General features: G+C 45.4%; 2 protein-coding genes across 2 annotated transcripts in view; one reads left to right on the top strand and one right to left on the bottom strand.

The window, feature by feature from the left end:
- The window catches only part of COG3 (component of oligomeric golgi complex 3), a 39,541-nt gene extending 30,898 nt beyond the window's left edge, over positions 1 to 8,643 (top strand). Inside the window, exons 18-23 of the mRNA XM_035137371.3 lie at positions 255 to 343; positions 457 to 591; positions 2,505 to 2,580; positions 4,550 to 4,677; positions 6,209 to 6,307; positions 6,950 to 8,643. Of these exons, the coding sequence (XP_034993262.3) occupies positions 255 to 343; positions 457 to 591; positions 2,505 to 2,580; positions 4,550 to 4,677; positions 6,209 to 6,307; positions 6,950 to 6,979 (557 nt within the window). The 3' untranslated portion in view covers positions 6,980 to 8,643. The remainder of the gene's footprint in view (positions 1 to 254; positions 344 to 456; positions 592 to 2,504; positions 2,581 to 4,549; positions 4,678 to 6,208; positions 6,308 to 6,949) is intronic.
- A 1,244-nt stretch (positions 8,644 to 9,887) lies between these two features.
- SORBS1 (sorbin and SH3 domain containing 1) overlaps positions 9,888 to 20,522 on the bottom strand; it is a 116,243-nt gene continuing 105,608 nt past the window's right edge. The window contains exons 34-36 of the mRNA XM_088669455.1: positions 15,848 to 16,038; positions 14,823 to 14,935; positions 9,888 to 12,625 (exon numbers count right to left, since the gene is read on the bottom strand). Of these exons, the coding sequence (XP_088525581.1) occupies positions 12,558 to 12,625; positions 14,823 to 14,935; positions 15,848 to 16,038 (372 nt within the window). The 3' untranslated portion in view covers positions 9,888 to 12,557. The remainder of the gene's footprint in view (positions 12,626 to 14,822; positions 14,936 to 15,847; positions 16,039 to 20,522) is intronic.

The raw sequence follows: 20,522 nt of genomic DNA on the forward strand, positions 1-20,522 counted from the left end.
TGACGCTCATCCGGTTCAAATAAATCTGTGTGTGTTTTAAACACACAGCAATTACAATTTGTAGACTTCCTATTTGCGTATTCAAAGTACACGTTCTAGACACATGAAGGAAAGTACTTCCATGGGATAATTTTCGAGAATTCATAGAAAACTCTATACAGGTTTCATATTCTTGGATCAAGGGAGAACAAGTACAGACGCAGAATGCTCCTTAAAACAATGTGAACTCTATGCCAGCGGTTTTGTTTCCACAGATGCTGCATTTAAAATCCTGAACCCTATGACCGTTCCACATTTCTTTAGGCTTAGTAGCAACAATGCGCTGATACAGTTCCTGCTGGAGGTAAAGAGCATTTGTTAATGGTGCATTTGAAAAAAGTCTTATTTATTTATTTATTTAGTGTAGCTATTTCAGAAGAGTTGAGAAAGGGAGAAACTACTGTGTCTGTGTTGCAGGGCACTCCGGAAATCAGAGAGCACTATATTGACTCGAAGAAGGATGTCGATCGGCACTTGAAGTTTGCTTGTGAGCAGTTCATTCAGCAGCAAACCAAGCAGTTTGTGGAGCCTCTGGAGGAATTCCTGGCGAAGGTGTGTAAGATCCTACGGTAGCACCGTTGGTATCTTAAGCGGCTGTGTTTGGGATATTTATGTTGGTTGGATCATTGACAGAAACATAGACATTGTACAGGGAACATCTATCCCAAAATCATTAGAGAACTGTAATGTCATACCTACACCCTTGTGCAAATTAACTGAAACAAACAATGTAGTTTATTGTACAAAACTCACATATACGTACATTGGTAACAGATATGACCTCCGCTATTTTTACGCAGCATTTGAACACGGTTTGGCATGAAGTCTACTAGTTTCTAACAGTCACTGTTGATTTTTGGATCCCTCTACCACACTTGAATCAGCGCCTGAATGAGCTTCTCCATACTCATACAGTCTACAGCACGGAGGCGACTTTTGCATATAGCCCACAAATCCTCCGTGGGATTTACATCCGGGGAATTCCCTGGCCAATCAAGTGCCTGTATTTGCTGCTCTGTCATGAATTTCTTCATCACTTTCGATGTGTGACAGGGTTACGGGTTAGGTCCTGCTGCAATATCCCAGTACTGTCAGGATACCTCTTTTCCAGCTCTAGAATAACTCTTTCGTAGAACCTCAGTATATTGTGGTGAGCACATCATTCCTTCTGTTGGCTGCAGGCTTCTGACACCATAGTGATCAACTGACTTTTCGTGTTTGTCTTGAGTACAGGATTACGAGTAAGATAGAAAACATGCTTTGTTTCAGTTAATTTGCACAAGGGTGTAGGTTGCCTTTTATGAATACAGTACATTGGTATATCTAACTGAAAGGAAAATAATCTGTGGCCCTCGCAGTGTTCAGGGATTATGGGAGCTAGACCCCAGCAACTTCTGCAGAGCCACGGGTTTAGCAACCCCGATGCCATTCAATATGTCATCAATACAAGCAATCCCAAGTCAGCTGTACTGAGGTGCCTTTTGGCAACACCTAGAAAAAGAGGTGCCAGAACTCTCCATGAACGCCTCCCTTGTTCTCCTATAACGGCAACGGTGCCCACCTGAGAGGTGCCAGTAAAGAGTTCTGGTGAGTTCCGGCTAAAAAAAGCCCTGTATATAATAAGGGTGTGTGTAATAAGGATAAACCAAAGGCAGCCTTGTTTTGCTGTGACACTGCTTCTATGCCTGTATAAACAGGACACGTAAATTCCTAATTGAAATTCCTCCAACCTCATGAGAGTGCCAGCTGGCTCATCTCTCTCACCCCAGCAGCTCTTATTGTTTTGGGCCCTGAAGTGGGGAGGAGAGGGCAAAGAAACGGGTCTCAATTTAGCCTTTGACAATTTATGTTTTCCTCACTGCATTCTCTTTCCAGTTTCTGATTGGATACGTCTTTGGGGGAGGCGTTCGAAGAAAGCCAAACAGTTGCTTTTTATAACCTGCTTCCTTTGGAAGGGTTCCTGGGCGCTCTTTCGTAACTACCGAAATTGCCACTTCTTCTAGGCCAGGCATCCCCACATTGTGGCCCTCCAGATGTTTTGGCCTACAACTCCCATGATCCCTAGCTAACAGGACCAGTGGTCAGGGATGATGGGATTGTAGTCCAAAACATCTGGAGGGCCGAAGTTTGGGGATGCCTGTTCTACGTGTTGGTTTTAATAGCTGCAAGCCCTAATAGCTAGATTTTCTTGGCAAGTGTCTCCCGAGATCTGGTTCAGTCTAGTAGTTTTCTGTGAAGCAGCAAGTTTGAATCTCAACCTCCATTGAGAATTACTTTGGTGGCCTTTGCATAACTTAGCCCAGATGCAATATGGGAATAAAAATTCTGGTCTATCATAGATGGTTGTTATAGGTATTGCTGGGGTGGTGCATATGAAGACCTTTAAACACTTCACAATAACAATGTGACTGCTAAGTATGGCATAGCATTTGGTGCATTGCTCGTTTTCCATCTCATTACTCTAGGTTTCTGCTCTGAAGGCAATGGCTACTCAAGGTGGTCCTAAATACAGCCTTTTACAGCAACCTTGGGCACAACCAGGTAATCTCTTTAGGTGCAGACTCACATCCCTTTGTACATGCTTACCTTTCTTACCTTTCTTTTCTGCCTTCTGCAAGTTGAAGCTTGTTTGGCTTGCAGACTTCGCCATTCTGGACCTTTTTTTAAATTTTAAACATTAATTTGTAAAAGTTTAATTCAGGGGGATAACTATTCAAAGGGTTGACCGTTATCCATCTTTAATGAATCTCACTTAACCGCTTTAGCTTGTATCCAAGCTGAATGGAAAATAAGTAGCATACAGTAAGTGTCTCCCATACACATGCAACAAAAAGTCCCATCCATGGAGGACAGAAAACCCATTTGTTTGCCATATGCTCCATGCCCAGCATACAGAAGGAAGACAGCTTGCCGGCAAAAGGAGTGTTTGCCAAGGGAGAGGTACTCTGTCTCGGTATAACTTTGCACCCTTCTGCAAACATTTGCGGCTCTTGTCCACCCTTCTTCTGGTGCACTTGTAAATATGCTTTCCCTGCTTCCTGATATCTGGTACTTTGGGAAGCCACAGGCAGAGCCTTTAACCTTCAAAGCACAATACCGTATTGGCCTGAATATAAGCCGCACCTGAATATAAGCCACACTTTTAAAATTGGAGGGGACGGGGCAAGAAGAAGAAAAAAAGAGAGGAAAAAATACCCGACTATAAGCCGCTCCATTCCTTGCTGCTGCTGGCTGCATACTGCCCGGGGGACGGGGGGACGGACAACTGTGTTGCTAGTGGCCCTTCCCCTTCCTTGCTCTTTCCCTTCCTGGCCTTGGGGGAGAGGAAAGGGGACTACGTAAAGCGCTGCTTTGCCGCGCTCCTGGCGCTGTGTGCCCCGCGCTCCTGGCTGCATACCGTAAGGTGAATATAAGCCACACTTTTAACTTTTCACAGTCAAAATTGGGGGGGGGAGTGAGGCTTATATTCAGGCCAATACGGTAAGCGGGAAGGATGACGATACATTGCAGTAGCAGGCATCTCCTCCCCCTGTGTGCATGACAGTCGTATCATTGCACCCACCCAGGTTCCTTATGGGCACTCCACTACTACTGAAATAAAATAGACCTTGGAGTTGCTGCACGGGTTTCACTCTGTGACTTCTTAGGTTGCAAATCCAGGAGGCCCTTTCTCAATAAGTTTTGTTGCATTGTGCTGCCATTGTTCTCTTTCCACTAACAAATTACTTTTGGTTAACCGAAGGTGCATGAAACGAAGTTTGTCAAACTAAGGTTAAGGTCTGGTCAGTTACTGGATGAAAGGCCATCTCATTTACACCTTAGTAAGCACTGTGCCGCTTGGGCTTGCCGCTTGGAAGGTCGGCGGTTCGAATCGCCGCGACGGGGTGAGCTCCCGTTGTTCGGTCCCAGCTCCTGCCAACCTAGCAGTTTGAAAGCACGCAGTGCAAGTAGATAAATAGGTACCGCTCCGGCAGTAAGGTAAACGGTGTTTCCGTGTGCTGCTCTGGCTTCGCCAGAAGCGGCTTAGTCATGCTGGCCACATGACCTGGAAAAACTGTCTGTTGAAGTGGACAAATGCCAGCTCCCTTGGCTTGTAAAGTGAGATGAGCGCCGCAACCCCAGAGTCGTTCGTGACTGGACTTAATGGTCAGGGGTCCCTTTACCTTTACCTAAACTCCCAGGAGGAAAGGCAGGATATAAATGCAATATGTATGTATTGCTTTGATGTTCATCCTATCATTTCCAGAAGGATTAGGGTTGCTTGCGAATATATATTTTACAGAAACTAACACAGCAGTTTTAGATATCTGCAATGTATGGAAAGAGATGTATGCATTGCAGGGAGCTGGACTTGGGGGGTCCCTTTCCAGCTCTCTAGTTCTGTGATTCCGTGAAAAGCATGTAGCAGGACAGGTGCTTGCTTCGTATAAGAGGCAGCCAATAAACCATGACTGGATTTCAAAAGGACAAGTTCTCTGCCACTAATATGTCTTTGAATTCTGTTTCGCAGCAAAGATTGCCGACTTGGTGTCTTCGACATACAGGACCATCAAAACAAAACTGCCCTCGACATTGCAGAGCATGTCGCTGTATTTATCCAACAAGGACACAGAGTTCATCTTGTTCAAGCCAGTTAGGGTAAGTATTTCGGTAGCGTTTCCTCTTTTTTTCTTAATATGAGAACCAAAGTTTTATAGGTTTTTCACTTTAAATACTGGAATGCATACTTTAATAGTAGCTTATTAATATGTGCAAAGTGTTACAACATGCTTTAAGTCAAGTGATCCTGTTTTGCCTGAAACTAAGCAAGCTCTGTAGCTCATCCCTTTGGTGATGCTGTGGGGGTTTGTACCTTTTCTTGGACAAATGTATGGTGCTATATTCTGGAGTGGCCTGCAAAATCTTCCTGTAGCTAATGCCAGGTCTTCGGTTGTCCTCACTTCTTACACCACAGTTCCTGCTGCATCCTGGCTCCTCTTCCCTAGTCTACCTATATTTCTCTGCTCTGCTGCCCTTCGAGTGCCAGGAATGTCTGCAAGTGGCCAGGAAAGGTGATTTTGTGGATGAGGAGTAAATGCCTGCAGCTGAGCTCATGACAGAATTTGTCCTCTTAATCTTGTTTTCGTTTACTTCCTGAAGCTGCCTATAAGCCATATGTGGCTTGTAGAGCCAGTTTCTGTGCAGAAAAGGGAAATCAAAACGATCAGAGAGCTATGGCAACTCCTGTATGACAAAGAGTTGCAGCGTTTGGGGCTTTTTGGTTTAGGGGCGGGAAAGTAAGGATGGGACATGATAAAGGCGTGTAAAATTACTCACGGTGTGGGAAGCAGTCCCCCCCTTCTCTTTCATAGTACCTTGGTTTACAAACAGTCCTGTTTACAAACTGTTAGGTTTACGAACTCCGCAAAACCGGAAGTAGCGCTCCAGTTTGTGAACTTTACCTTGGTCTATGAACGGATGCCGAACGGTGGAAGGGCACCAGCAGTGGGAGGCCTCATTAGGGAAAGCACACCTCAGTTTAAGAACGGATTTGGTTTAAGAACAGACTTCAGGAACAGATTAAGCTCATAAACCAAGGTACCACTGTACTAGAATCTGGGGTCACCTGGCGAAGCTGATTCTTCACGTAGCACGTAGCAAAACTATGGAATTTGGCTTTCCAGGATGTGATGGCCTCTAACTTTGACTGCAAAGGGTAATTAGCCTATCGGCGACTGATATTCATGAGACCCCATGCCTCTGAATACCAGTTGCTGGAGAACAACAGTATCACTCAAGGCCTGGTTGTGGGTTTCCTGGAGGCATCTAGTTAACAAGATGCTGGATTAGGCCAGACACACCCAGCAAGGCTGCTATTCTTTCGCTCCTGCATCCTTCCAGTAGGCAGTGCCCTTTACTGATAAAGGCTGCATAAGGGGCCTTATTCATCTTAGGAGCTTATGTAGACCACCAGCTGCTAATGTAGGTTTTCTTACAGTGACACCTCTGACCCCCTTCGAGTTTTAACTGCCTAATGGGAGAATGTAGAAGTAACAAGAAAATGAAGCTTGTAAGTCACCTGAACTCATTAGTACTTCCCCAAACTGGATAACCATTCTCTGTACGTGTTCATATTTGAAGGCTGGTCTTAGGGTGAGGAAAGTTTAAAATATTTTCTTCCTTTCCTCAGAACAATATTCAGCAAGTGTTCCAGAAGCTGCATGCTCTACTAAAAGAAGAATTTAGCAAAGAAGATCTCCAGATTGTAGCCTGCCCTTCAATGGAACAGGTATGTAAGAAAACTCTTTATTTTTTAAAATCCATTCTCTGTGAACTATATTTTGGGTGAAATTCGGTCAGATAAATATATTCTTTTAACTAAATGTTCTGAGCAGGGGACGTTTGGCCCCTGAATATATTTTGCAGGTGGCTTTGAGACAAAAGCAGCACAAATGCTTGCTTTTGGGTATTGTTGGCAGGCTAGCAGTGCATCCAGAAGCAAAGCTACAGGATGTCTCAGAACTAGGCATGAGCCAGCCGTTGTAACTGGTACAAGGGCCTTGCTCAAAACCTTGCTTATAGGCTATGCAGTCTGGGATGTTTGTGGTATGGTGTGCAGAAGTGATCAGGAAGCCACAAGCTATTCCTTTGTGTGTGTGTGCGTGTACAAGAGGGAAGCACCCCCCGCCCAACCCACATGGAAGAGATTGTGCTCCCAATTGACAAGCATCTTTTCCTGCTCTGATTCCTTGTGGCAACGGAAGCGCTGCGCTGGGCAGCAGCCCTATGTATTGCCCTCAAATAGTTTCAGATCTCCACATCCAGGACCTTCCCTGTGCAAACCCCACCCCACCCTCAAATGTCACTGCTTCTGTAGAACAGGCATTACGAGTTCCACAGTAGTGAAACTCCTTTGCCATTTGCCTTCCAGGTAAATCTCCTTTTGTCAACAGCAAAGTAGTCCCTCTTTGAGAAGCCTCTTCAAATTGTCTGTCAGGCAGTGAAATGGACATTTATCTGAAGCCGACTCGGGGTGTGTCATCCTACCTGCTTTTAGCACCATCCATCCAAACGTCAGGTGAACAAGAAGAGGACGAACACCAGTATGTTATAACTTTTATTAAAAAAAAATAAAGCAGAAATACTGCTTTATTCAGAACAATGGTCAGCCTTTTTTTGCCAGCATCTACTTACCTTGACTGAAAACATGTTGGGGTTAAATTCTATTTGCTCCCCTACCCAATTTTGTTAATGTGTGCTTGTTTCTTTTCAAGGGATGTGCTGAAAATAAATTGGAGAAGGCAGGGACCCAAGAATCTCTTTAATAGAAGGCATAAATGTATGTACAAATATTCCCACACTATCTCAGTAAGTCAGTGAGTGGTGAGGAGAGTATTTGTGGAAAAGTTTTCATTTGTCCTCCGGCAATATGTCTCAGTTGAAGCTATTCAGCTGTATATCAAATGATTTAGCTGCACGTGCAAATGTGCCTTTAAAGCACATTTTGAAAATTTCTCCAGTATTTGACTGGTATACTGACATTCACCAATTTTTAATAACTGTAAAAAGAAACCCAATTTGCTGCAGTGAAATTGTGTGCCTAGGATGTGCAGAGAAAGCTATGCAATTGAGGAATTTCCGTAGAGAAATGCTTTCCAAGTTTGAATTACGGATATGTGAAATAATTCATTTTATAAAAATGAAGCTCCATTAGAACTTCTTTAAAAAACAAAACAAAAACAGCAGCAACTAAAAACCTTAATTGTATTATGTAGTGGAGATGGAGAGGAGTTCTAGCTTGCCTATGCCTTCTTGCTTGTGGCAACTTTATCTCATGTTTTTTTAGTTTACGTTAAACCAGAGTTTCCTTACCTGCCACCCTCCCTGTCTCTAGCCAGCTGCTTTAAACATTTCTCTTTTCAAGATCACCTGGATGCTAAAATGACTGTAAAATCAGGCGGCTAGCGTGAACGAGGAACAAAAGGAGGCAGCACTAGTTAAGTTCCAACAAACATATATGACCTTAAGGTACTGCAATTCCTAAAAAAATACTTTGAGGGGAAAGCCATCTTTGTGGTTGGGGTGGAATTAATAAGAAAGCTTTTATAGTTACGAGTTAAAATTTGTAGAAATAAATAAAACTCCCATTGCCACTTTGCTTTTATTCATAAATTGGTGGTTGGGGGGTGGTTCTGCATATTAGTGCGGTGTTTTTAAAGCAGCTTCAAGCTGTTTGCCTGCCACCCATTTGACAAGGCAATTGGCACCCGTTGAAAGCTGTTACTGCAAAACAGATTTGTTGTAAAATAACGTCCTGTGGACTTTGTATCATGCTTTTCAAGTAAATTATGGCATGATTGCTGTATATGAAGTTATGATGTATTTTAATCAAATTTTCTAAGCGTTCAAATCGGTTGACCAAATCCTTTTGTTTCTAAAATAGAATGCTTTTATCCCTCCCACCCAGTATCATCCTGTTATAGCAAACTTGTATAAAGCTATAGTTTCAGATATTTACATATAAAAATAGTGTACATAATTTAAAACGTATCAAAGATTCTTTATGTCATTTGACTAATGTTCCTCTTCGTTTTTTTCCTTTTTAATAAAAGTTCTGCTTTCTTACTTCGAGATAATTTCGTTTTGTCTATGCTGGGCTAGTTGCAAGTGATTTCGAAAAAGGAATGGCTGCTTCAGGAAAAGTCCCCCTCGGTATTTTCTGAAGGCAAGTTCCTTTTATATTTATTTATAAAAAAAACTATTTGAGCTATTCCCACTTCTTGAGACATACAACACACCGATTTCTTTAGCTCTGCTTCCTTTCAGCCCCTTTCTTTTAAGTATCCCTGCCAGGGTTCAAAGTGGGACCTTCATCTGTAGTGTAGTTGGACTAACCTGTAGGTTTTTGCATCCTGTGTTGCGGATAATTATCGCCATGGTAATTTGGTTGTTCCTTTGTGTAATGGAAGGTGTGCACTCTGTTCCTGTTGCTTTTCCATCCGAAAGTATCTTTTTGCAAGCCTCTCGGAACAAAGTTTGCCAACCACTCCTGAATGGTAATCATTGTACAGTGGTGTCTCGCTAGAAGAATTTAATTCGTTCCAACGGTTAATTCGTCCAACGAGAAATTCGTCTTGCAAGGCACCATTTCCCATAGGAATGTATTAAAGTTAATTAATGCATTCCTATGGGCTCCGGGGGACTGGCGGCAGTGGCGGCGCTTGCTTGCTTGGCTCGCCGGAAGGCAGGCGGCAACAGCCCCAGAGCTGTCCTTTCTGTTGGCGGCGGGGGGAGAGGAACGAAGGAAGAGAAAGGGCAACTTTCTCTTCCTTCGTTCCTCTCCCCCTGCTGCTAAGCGTGCCCAGATCCCGGGGTTCAAAGAAGCGCTTACGCAGCCTTTTCTCTCCGTTCGTTCCTCTCCCCCCACCGCCGACAGAAAGGACAGATCCCGGGGTTGCCGGCTCTGTCGGGCGGGGGGAGGGAGAAGCGGAGGACCGATCCAATCCTCCGCTTCTCCCTCCCCCCGCCCGACAGAGCCGAAGTGCGTCGGCAGGGGAAGCCTGCCTTCCCCAAGCTCAGGCCAGGATTGCCCACCTTTGCATATTCTTCATTCGTACTGCCTTGGCAATTTCACATGCCAAATGTGCCCACAAATAGTATCCAGGGGTTTAAAGAGACAGCTTTAAAAGAGGGTCAGATAACTTCTTGGAAAATAAGGTGATCAGTGGCTACTAGTACCCCACCCACAAGAGCCCCAAGCCCTTTGACGCAAGACCCTGAATCAGCAAGGGATTTTCTTACATTCCTGCAAATACAAGCACCACCAACTGGGCTGATACTTACTAGATCACTTCTATAAAGGAACACACTTTTAATTCAATCTTTCCATTTATTGTCAAATAATAATCCACTGCAATGAGGAAACAAAACGCAAAAAGTGACTTCTTGATGGGTGAGCATGGAACACGCATGTGTGTATTAAAACTAAAAATGGCATCGAGATGGTTACATACGGCCAATATGGTTAAGCTAATAATTTGCACCTATCCAATCCTTTTTCCATTTTAATGCCACGTCTAAAACGCTGCTTCAGATAAAAATGCAAATAAAAAAGCATTAGAAACCCATTAAAATACGTTAGGGAAGCCATTCTCTGGGACCCTTTCCTGTGCAGGTTTGCAAGAGCTGCAGGAGACTGTAAATCATTTCAGTGGGACTCAAGCGGTAACAATCCTTAATTATGAAAACGTCAGCTCTCCAAATGAATGGAAGCAGCATTTTGTGGCTTAGTTGTAATTGAGCTATAATTTTGCTAACCCCTCATATTTAATGTGATCCGTACATGGAATAATTATTACTTAATATAAATAAAAGTGGAAAAGTCTTCTTTACTGCCCTTTTTAAAAAGCTTTCAATGAATTTAATTTTCTTCAATATAAGTTATTTGTAAGTCTATACAAAGGCAAATATACATATATACAATCATAATATGAAAGCACTTCATTTGACTTTTTTTGGCTGATCTTGTGGGGGTGGGGGTGGGGAAGAGTCAGCAAAAGAGAAATCCTGCTATTTTGGAGCATGGCTATTAATACAACGAACTGCAAACATGCTGACCTCAGTGAGTTAGTTGCTGTTACTATGAATAAACTGTATAAAAGCACCAGCAGAAAAATAGGACTTTTATATTTAATAAATACAGCTTATGACAAAATCGCAATCTAAATCTTTGCTAGTTGTACTTGTCCATGGCCCCTTTTTCTTTTTAAACAAAATGACTATGGGAAAAAAAACAGGTTCATTTTGCATGGAAGTGCAAAGTTTGGGAAATTGGCACTGGAATTCTATGCATGCTTACTCAGAATTAAATTCCACTGAACACAATGGGGCTTTACTCCCTGGTAAGTGTGCAAAGGATTGCAGTCAGAGAAATGTCAATTCAAGGAGACCCAAAACAAAGTGGCTTTGGAAATCCAGAAATGCAGGTTGCTTGTACTTTTCTGTGTTTCTTTTCAAAAAGACAGGCAGAAAAATCCCATTTGCCACCAATTCTAAAAAGGCACATCCAGGAATATATTTTGCCAGAATATATCCCACAACTGAGAAGGATGCCTTGATAGAGTCTGGCTGCTTGCTATATTATTTGGTGCTAAGCCAGACATGTAAGAAGCAAGTGCAAAAAGAGAAAAGGTAGAGAGTTGTGAATGAATGGATCACTTTTTCTTACCATACCAATCGTCTGGTCTGCCACATGGGCTGGTAGGAGTCCACTTAGGAAATCAAGGGACTAATACCCGGAATCACTGCATTTGACATCCAAATAAATCCTCCGGCAGGAGCTATTCCAGTTAAGAGGACAGGGAAGCATTAGTGGCAACAGTTATGCTTTAAAATGCACACAATTGGTGTGGGTTTTTTTTTTAAATGCAGTGTTCATCCAAAGCACACACAAAAAGTATGCACTAAATTCTCACAAAGGCACAAACCACTGGAAATGGCATTCAGCACAAACTGCCGCTGGGAGAAATGTAGCTTTAGGAAGCTTGTGCAGATAGCATTCTGAGTAGATACGGCCCAGAACATGCAGTGGGCAGAACTTTAGGATATGTGTGGAAAAGCTGGGTCAAAATGCCTAGAACGTGGCTGGATAATGTCAAGCAGAACAGAATACAACGTTTTATCTGCCGGTAACGCCAAATCTTAATGACCAATCAAAGATCCGGGCTCAATTCTTTTCGTCTGCCTCAAGGCACAGTGTCAAGACCGCCGCCTTACCTGCTGTTTTAGTTAAGTGCAGTAAAAGTAGGTTTCTTACGGCCAACTGACCAGTAAAACAAAATAGAAGATTGCAGCCTCAATAAAATGGGGAATAGGAAACACAGAAAAGCCTGCTTAAATCTTGTGTAGTGAATTAAAAAGATAACGGGAGGGTGATCTTGGCAATGTGCCCTTCTATATAAAACGGGTCTCCGTAAATTCCTTGCCCCCTCATCATATGCGTTAAGGTGCACATTCCAAAGGAAGGGAACGAGCTGCACGACGTTTTAGCAGGATGAGACACCAACTTCACCCTCTGCCAGCCGGACTGCAGTCACAAGAGTCTGCAACCAAAAAGCATTCACTGTTCTCGTGTTCTCTTCCCCTCCCCACCCTGCTCACATTATTTCACACTTCCATCTCATTGCTTTCCCCCCCCGTTTCACACCGCGGAGAGTGAATACCCAATACTGAACGAAAGCGAAGTCTTATATTGCCGCCCCTGAAGGATAAACGCAGACACAAAGGCAGCAGTGTAAGCGGCTCGGCACTTTGCTCTGGTCAATCTTCAAAGGAGGCAAGGGCTTCGAGTCAGTCCAACACTTTACCACATTCACATCCAGCGTCTCCTCGCTTGTCGGCTACATTCATGAAATAAGTCTTTTCTGAACATTTTTTTCTTACAGTTTCAAACCCAGCTCCTTCTCTTTGTCCGTCCGTCCGTCCGTCTGTCTGTCTGTCTCTCTCTCCTGGTGAAATCACCAACGGGCTAGCAATGGCTTTTATGAAGATACAAGTTTCACGTAGTTGCCTGGGAAAGTACCAAACTGTTGTGTTCTCCGGGAGGTGCCTGTTGAGAAATAAAACAAGAACAAATATGATATGATAGCCATGTTCAAATATATGAAAGGATGTCATATGGAGGAGGGAGAAAGGTTGCTTTCTGCTGCTCCAGAGAAGCGGACACGGAGCAATGGATTCTAACTACAAGAAAGAAGATCCCACCTAAACATTAGGAAGAACTTCCTGACAGTAAGAGCTGTTCGGCAGTGGAATTTGCTACCAAGGAGTGTGGTGGAGTCTCCTTCTCTGGAGGTCTTTAAGCAGAGGCTTGACAGGCATATGTCGGGAATGCTTTGATGGTGTTTCCTGCTTGGCAGGGGGTTGGACTGGATGGCCCTTGTGGTCTCTTCCAACTCTATGATTCTATGAAATGTGGGCGTGACAGCCCCAAAAGCAGGCTGGTGATGATGGCTTTTCCATCTTCGTTTTGCTATCGCTGTGTAGCAGGATAACACGCAACTTGATCCCGTGAAAGGATCCTCCACTTATTTGGTTAGTGCACGGGGTTTAATCCCTGGTAAGTCCAGGTAAGGCTGAAACCCTGCCTAAATATGTGGACCAATGGCCTGTTCCTGTGTCTTCCAAGAAGGCTGAAACACATGCTGCCCTATGGGATAGATATCTGATCTGATCTGATTCCCCTTCTCCTTGGAAGTCCACCCCAGAAAAGCTCCCTCTTTTCCTTCAAATTTCACCCCAAAATCAATATTTTTCAGCAGAGCCTGGCTTAATCCTAGCTGAAATAAAAGATCATGTACCGATAACTCTACATCTTTTGTTTCCCTTGCTTCTCCACCCTTTTGTCTTCTGCTACATCAAAATTCGGTTTGTAAGATACGTTTTTTAATATCGCTCAAAAGCACCGTGCATGCTAATCGCTCCAATTTGAGATGATTAGCTGGAGGGAGGCCCTGTTTCGAAATAAAAGTATTGGTCTCAAGTCAGTGAGTGGGTGTCAGTCTAGCAATGTTTGAAGAACAGTGAAGGAAGAGCTGGAAACTGGAGCCAAGAGGGGAGGACCTTTGGCTTGTGAATGCACAGCACCAGATTCAAGGGCTTGGGGCTTGAGCTGAAAAGACTATAATGGTCTGGAAGAGGGTTTTTTGACCTATTGGTATTGAACGGGTCTTTACGATCTATTGCCTGAGTGATTAGCTTATCAAGAACTACAATAAAAGTAAAATAATGGTCTTCTCCAAAAGGATTTCAGTTTATAAATTGTTTTTGGATGCGCATGTGAATAATAATTGCTTTATTAGACAACAGTTGGCTCAATTAAACAGCCTCTTGCAACAGTTGACGGCTTTAGAGCAGTCTACGTATGCTGTAATTGTCCGGAATTCCAATGGGGGTCAACAGTAAATTTAGTGTTTTGGAAAGGGTCTAAGGTAAGGTGATGAGAATCTATTTGGGTTACCAAAATGCATGGCCAATGGTGTTCTATGTTTGGAGGTCAGTTTACCAATGGCTGAAAACTCAGAGTGAATATCCTCTCTAAACTACTAGCTATATTTATTTTGTGTACATCCACAAACCCTGTTACAAATCAGCATGCGCTAACAGCATGCGTGTTCTGTCTTGAACACCTAGCAATCAAAATTGGTTACTGTTGAGCCTTTCTAAGGAATTAATGGCTATTTTGAGGCATTCTACAGTTGAAACATGCTTGAGGAAAATTAGTTTATATCTAGACATAACCAGGAAATGTTGTTCTCCCTCTATACATGCTGGGAAGGAAGGGAAAGGATCATGTTTACTAAATGTGGTGGCTCAGGTATGCCTTTCCGCTTAATGAGATTTAATGCTATACAGTTGTTTAACTGGTGGATCATATGGCAGAATTTCTTGCTGCAGAACATTAGTGTGTGTTGGGGTCTGAGGAAGTAGAAACTGATTCATGGATCTTCCATGTGCTGTTTCTACAGTAGCTTGTGCGAAACATATATAGGCCTGCTGCTTGAATCTTGCCCAGGAAAGGTTTTGGGTTGTCAAGGCAATTTTCTATTGCTAAAATGGATAGCAAACTCACAGCAGAATATACGCAATCACTCCGAGTCAAGCAAATTATCGGAATTATAGCGTGTACTCTGGCTAACTGTAGACTTTGTGTAAATGGGTCTGTGAATCAAATGGATGAAATTAATTAAATAATGTTCCCGTTAACGTTTTTAAAAACGAATTGAAATGACAGGTGTCATGCTCACCAACAAACCAGCCGTCATCACACTTCTCCATGACATCTATGATATCTCCATCTCTCAACTCCAGCTCATCTTCATTCTGCGGTACATAGCTGTACAGTGCTTGGTAGCTAAGCCTGAAAATGCACAGAAACAGTGGATTGGGGGGGGGGGTAGAATTAAGGGAAGAGATTGTCAGCCACTACTAACAATATCCCTCTTGTAACTAACTTTCTTCAAATACAGATCTGATGATGATGATTCAAATTTGTATACAACCCCATACCCACAGGTCTCAGGGCAGTTACAAGATAAAATCAGAAAACGCATAATAAAACAAAAAACAACAACAACACCACCAAATAATCCCCCCTCCCCAAAACATTCTAAAAGGGCATTGGATGTCTTTAAGGCCTGGTTAAAGAGGAACCTTTTTGCCTGGTGCCTAAAGGTGTATAATGAAGGTGCCAGGCGAAGCTCCCGGGGGAGAGCATTCCACAAACACAGGAGATCGGCAGTGATAGGAGTCTAAATTTCCTCTGCCCCCGCTCAACTTTATCCAACAATATTATTTTCTGACCATCAGCTCCCTCATACCCTATTCTGCACCACAGCCAGCCCCTTAATAAATATTGAAACCACGGGACCAGATCAGGTGGCAAGGAGTGGCACGGAGGACTTCATCCAGTGGCCCTGTGGCAGTCTTGAAGTATCTACAGGACCTCACGGGGGAGATTATGAGTTGCCACTGCCCTTCTGAAGTCTTTCAACTAGCAGGAAGTTCCAGAGGTCCACACCAAGGTTCCACACATCCATCTCCAGACCTCTGATCCATGATCTTTTAAAAAATGGAGACGGGTCTGGTAGTATCAATAGATCTGGTAGGATCTCAGCCAAGACCACAAGACCAAAATACTGGTGGTCCCTTGTGCTAAATAAGAAAAGCCATCAAACTAAAAAATTGTGCTGTGTCTCCTGCACTCCATCCATCAAATGCACGGCAGCTGCTGAAATGAGGGGCGAATGTGTCCCCTTTCAGACCAACTTACATATCTTGTGGCGCGTGGTTCCGGTCGAGGCTTGTTCCCAGCGGCAGGACTTGCGGTTGCTGAGAAATGATGAAAGATGATTTATTGTCACTATGGGGCCCCTTGTGGCAAGAGACAAGAGGCTGAGAAATTGTGCTGCAGTAATGAACGGACTTTTCCGCAATGTGTAAGATCTCATTGCAAACGGTTTCCTGGGCGGTAGAGACGGCGCAGGGTTGACATCCACGGAGGGGGGGGGAACACGTCAGAGGACAGTGAACAGGGAAAAGTGGGGAGGAGAGGGGGGTGATAGTCAGTAAGAGATGGGGAAATCCAGTTGCAGCAATCCAGTAAGACAATACAGTGGTAGATCCAGCCAGTGAAGTGTAGAGGAATCCAGGTTGCAAGCATGGAAAAACAGAGGCAAGATACAGAAGAGTTTGCTGTTTAGTTTTGGATATATATATATATATATATACGTATTTGTAACAAAGCAGTAGCAGCAAAAGATACTGGAATTAGCAAGGACCTCAAATTCACATCTTCCAGCTCTGAGTGCGTCATTTCAAAACACATCACATGCATGCAACCGAAGCTCCTCCCCCCCAATGCTACAGATATTTAATGCCTGAGTTTCCTTCGCCTACAGTAGCCTTTGTTTCAGAAACTTTCAGCTGCTGTTCCAATGGCCTAACTGCGCACCAAAACTCCCCCTAGAAGCCAGGTGTTTGCGATGGCACCTGGTTCAGCTTGCCCTGCACCAGAGCCTCCATCTCGTGTACTTGGGACAGTGGTTGCGAAAGAATTAGGGGTGAGAGTCAAAAAAATTATCATTGTTCACTGTTGGCATAACCAAACCCACCCACCCGCTCTGGCATATGGGGCTCCTTTCCCCCCAAAATACTGGCACGTCTAGACTATGATGTCAAGAAGCAGGTAACAGATGCTTTATGAGTGCAGCAATGCACCAAAATGTTGCAGGCTGAGATACCGTGTTTCCCCTTTTTTAAGACACCGTCTTATAACTTTTTTTCCTCAAAAAAACACACGGTGGCTTATTTTCAGGGGGTGTCTTTTTTTTTTTTTAAGTGCTGGTACAACTGGGTCCCACTGGCTCAGGACACTCGGTGCTCTCTTCCGCGCACATTATAAACACCACACTCTAGCCTACTGTGCTATCCAGGTTTTACTGTCAACCAGGCTGGCAGCAGCTCTCCAGGATTTCAAACTTGGGGGTACCTGGGGGTTAAACCTGGGATCCTTCTGCATACAGAGCACAGGGTGCTCTGCCACTCTGTTATGGTCTTTTCCATTTTCTGCCTCTTCTATTTTTTCCCTTTCCCCTCCTACCCATCCTGAGTCAAGGGCTTTCCTTCTATGGAGGCTTTTAAGCAGAGGCTGGATGGCCACCTGCCTCGGAGACAGATGTGCACACAGGGGGGGGGACTTTGTGAGGTGGATTTAAACCTTGTAGGATGCCGGAGCAGGAGGTACACACGAAGCTGCCCACCGTCATGTCGGTGTAGGTAGGACCGCGTTGGTTACAGTCGAAGCACTTGCGGTTGGGCGGGAGGCTGCTCATCTCCCTCAGCAGCTTCTGGTGCTTCTCCTCCTGCTTCCATGGCTTTGGAGGCGGCCGGGTGTGTTTGCGCGTGGAGGTATAGAGGCTGCTCCCCGGGCTCTCTCACGCCGGCCGAGGAATGAGGAGGGAGGCCGTGACCCGTCCCGCTCCGAGATGCTTGTGAGGGAAGCGCGAGGGGGACGAGGCTTGGGCCCATGCCCCTGGCGCGCGCGCGCGGCTGAATAACGAGCCGAAGCGGAACCTTTTCTCTGTGGGGGGGGGGGAGACGCGCGCGCGCAAACACACACACACACACTGAGAGAGAGACACGCACAGGGAGAGAAAGAAAGAGACACGCGCGCACACACACACACACAGAGAGAGACGCACGGGGGAGAGAGAGAAAGAGACGCGCGCACACACACACAGAGAGAGATGGACGGGGGAGAGAGAGAGAGACGCGCGCGCACACACACACACACACACACAGAGAGAGACGGGCGCACAGGGAGAGAAAGAGACGCGCGCACACAGAGAGAGAGAGACGCACGGGGGGGAGAGAGAAAGAGACGCGCGCGCACACACACACAGAGAGAGACGGACGCACAGGGAGAGAAAGAAAGAGACGCGCGCACACACACACACACACAGAGACGGATGCACGGGGAGAGAAAGAAAGAGACGCACACAAACACACAGAGAGAGAGAGAGACGCACGGGGGAGAGAGAGAGAGACGCGCGCACACACACACACAGAGAGAGAGACGGACGCACAGGGAGAGAAAGAGACGCGCGCACACACAGAGAGCGTGCGGCTGCAGCGCTCACGAAGCAGCGCTGCACTTAGGGGAAGATGGCCAGGGAGGGGGGCTGCGGGGTCAAGGCAACGCGTGAAAGGGAGGGATGGCGAGGAAGAAGTGGGGAGTGAACTGATCGGGGCTTTAACATGCCCGCACGCGCAAAAGGGAGGCTCGGAATGTGAAGATCGGTTCTGGCTGCTTCTCTTAAAGTGCCGCAAGTAACGAGCCTCTCTCTCTTTCCTCCTGCCGCTCGTGCCCTTGGTGCTCCGTGCGGCGCTGCTTCACGCTTTGTCAGCGCTGCAGCCGCCACCGCTTCCGGGCACCGACCCAACCCCGCAGGCTTCCTCCTCCTGCCGCGGCCAGCATTGCAGGAGCTGGGTCCTGCTGGCTGGTGCTCCGTGCGGCACTGCTGCGCGCTTTATTGGCACTAAAGCAGCCACCGCCGCTTCCGGGCACTGACCCGACCCGGCAGGCTTCCTCCTCCTGTCGCGGCCGGCATGCTGGGTCCTGCTAGCTGGTGCGGAAGTATGGCTTATTTTCGGGGTATGTCTTATAGCTCTCAAATGGTTAAAAACCCTGCCATGGCTTACTTTCTGACTACGTATTAAAAAAGGGGAAACACGGTACTTCTGGTTCAGGGATATGGTCACTCTGCTACATTTCTTCTCCCTCTGGTTTTTGCTCTCTCCTCCCACAAGTCAGGCCTCATTTTGGGTCAAGTGACTAAGTTCAGCCGTCACTGGCCTGGGGCTTGTTCCATGCCCTCCAACATTTCTCCAATATAAATAAGACTACGTCCCCCGGCTTCTGTAAATCCAGGACTGTCTCTGGAAAATAGGGACACTTGGAGGGTCTTCTGATTTCCTCCTTCCATTATTGTGTTTGTTTTGAATGAGGACATAGTTCTTCTCAATCCCTACATCCCTACTATATAACAGTCTTTGGACTTCTACCCCCAGAAACTCAACGCTTCTAAACTTCTAAACTAAATAGCTTCTCAGGGTGAATTAGGAAATGACCTGTCCAGAAAATGAGATGGTTTACTCAACCTCATGTCAACATCTGTGTATCTCTACTTTTTCACTTTTCAGCCATTCCATTCCCTCTCCCAGCTGGTTCTCGCAACCCACCCTATCTCAGTCAGACAATATTTCATGCCACTGAGTTCCTATGAAGATGGGTTAGGGGGCATTTTCTCCCTTTAGGGTTCCTTTCTAAACATTTTTTAAAAAAAGCATTTTTAAAGCATCTGCAAACCTCAGGATTACTCCGAGTCTGCTGATACTTCTTGTGTACGGTATTGTTTTGCTTACACCTCCAAAATAATAATAATAATAATTTATTATTTATACCCTGCCCATCTGGCTGGGTTTCCCCAGCCACTCTGGGCGGCTTCCAACCGAGTATTAAAAAAACAATACAGCATCAAACATTAAAAACTTCCCTAAACAGGGCCGGCTTCAGTTGTCTTTTAAAAGTAAATCAGTTGCTTATTGCCTTGACATCTTCTAGGAGGGCGTTCCACAGGACAGGCGCCACCACTGAGAAGGCCCTCTGCCTGGTTCCCTGTAACCTCACTTCTCGCAGCGAGGGAACCGCCAGAAGGCCCTCGGCGCTGGACCTCAGTGTCCGGGCTGGACAATGGGGGTGGAGACACTCCTTCAGGTATACAGGACCAAAGCTGTTTATGGCTTTAAAAGTCAGCACCAACACTTTGAATTGTGCTTGGAAACGTATTGGGAGCCAATGAAGATCTTTCGGGACCGGTGTTATATGGTCTTGGCGGCCACTCCCAGTCACCAGTATAGCTGCCGCATTCTGGATTAGTTGTAGTTTCCGAGTCACCTTCAAAGGTAGCCCCACGTAGAGCACATTGCAGTAATCCAAGCGGGAGATAACTAGAGCATGCACCACTCTGGCAAGACAGTCTGTGGGCAGGTAGGGTCTCAGCCTGCGTACCAGATGGGGCTGGTAGACAGCTGCCCTGGACACCTACCAGGCCCCGATGACGAAGGTGGTTCCAATAGATTGTGAACCACCTGAAAGAGTCTCCTGCTGCTGTTTTTGCAGATGCAATAAAGGCGGCGAAGAAGGTCTTCTTCGCCATCCCCACCTGGTAGGCTCGACACTGAACTCTAACCAGTGTCCGGTCCGATTCTGAGTGGGTTTTCCGCCACCGGCGCTCTAGCCGTCTCAGCGATTGTTTCATCATCCTCAGCTCTGGGGGAAACCACAGGGCTGTCCGGGCTCCATGCAACCGGAGAGGACGCTTTGGAACCAGACAGTCAATAGCCCTGGTTAACTTCGTATTCCAATGGGTCACCAGGGAATCAGC

Source organism: Zootoca vivipara, chromosome 5, assembly GCF_965207765.1.
Source record: "Zootoca vivipara chromosome 5, rZooViv2.hap1.1, whole genome shotgun sequence".
NCBI classification, from domain to species: domain Eukaryota; kingdom Metazoa; phylum Chordata; class Lepidosauria; order Squamata; family Lacertidae; genus Zootoca; species Zootoca vivipara.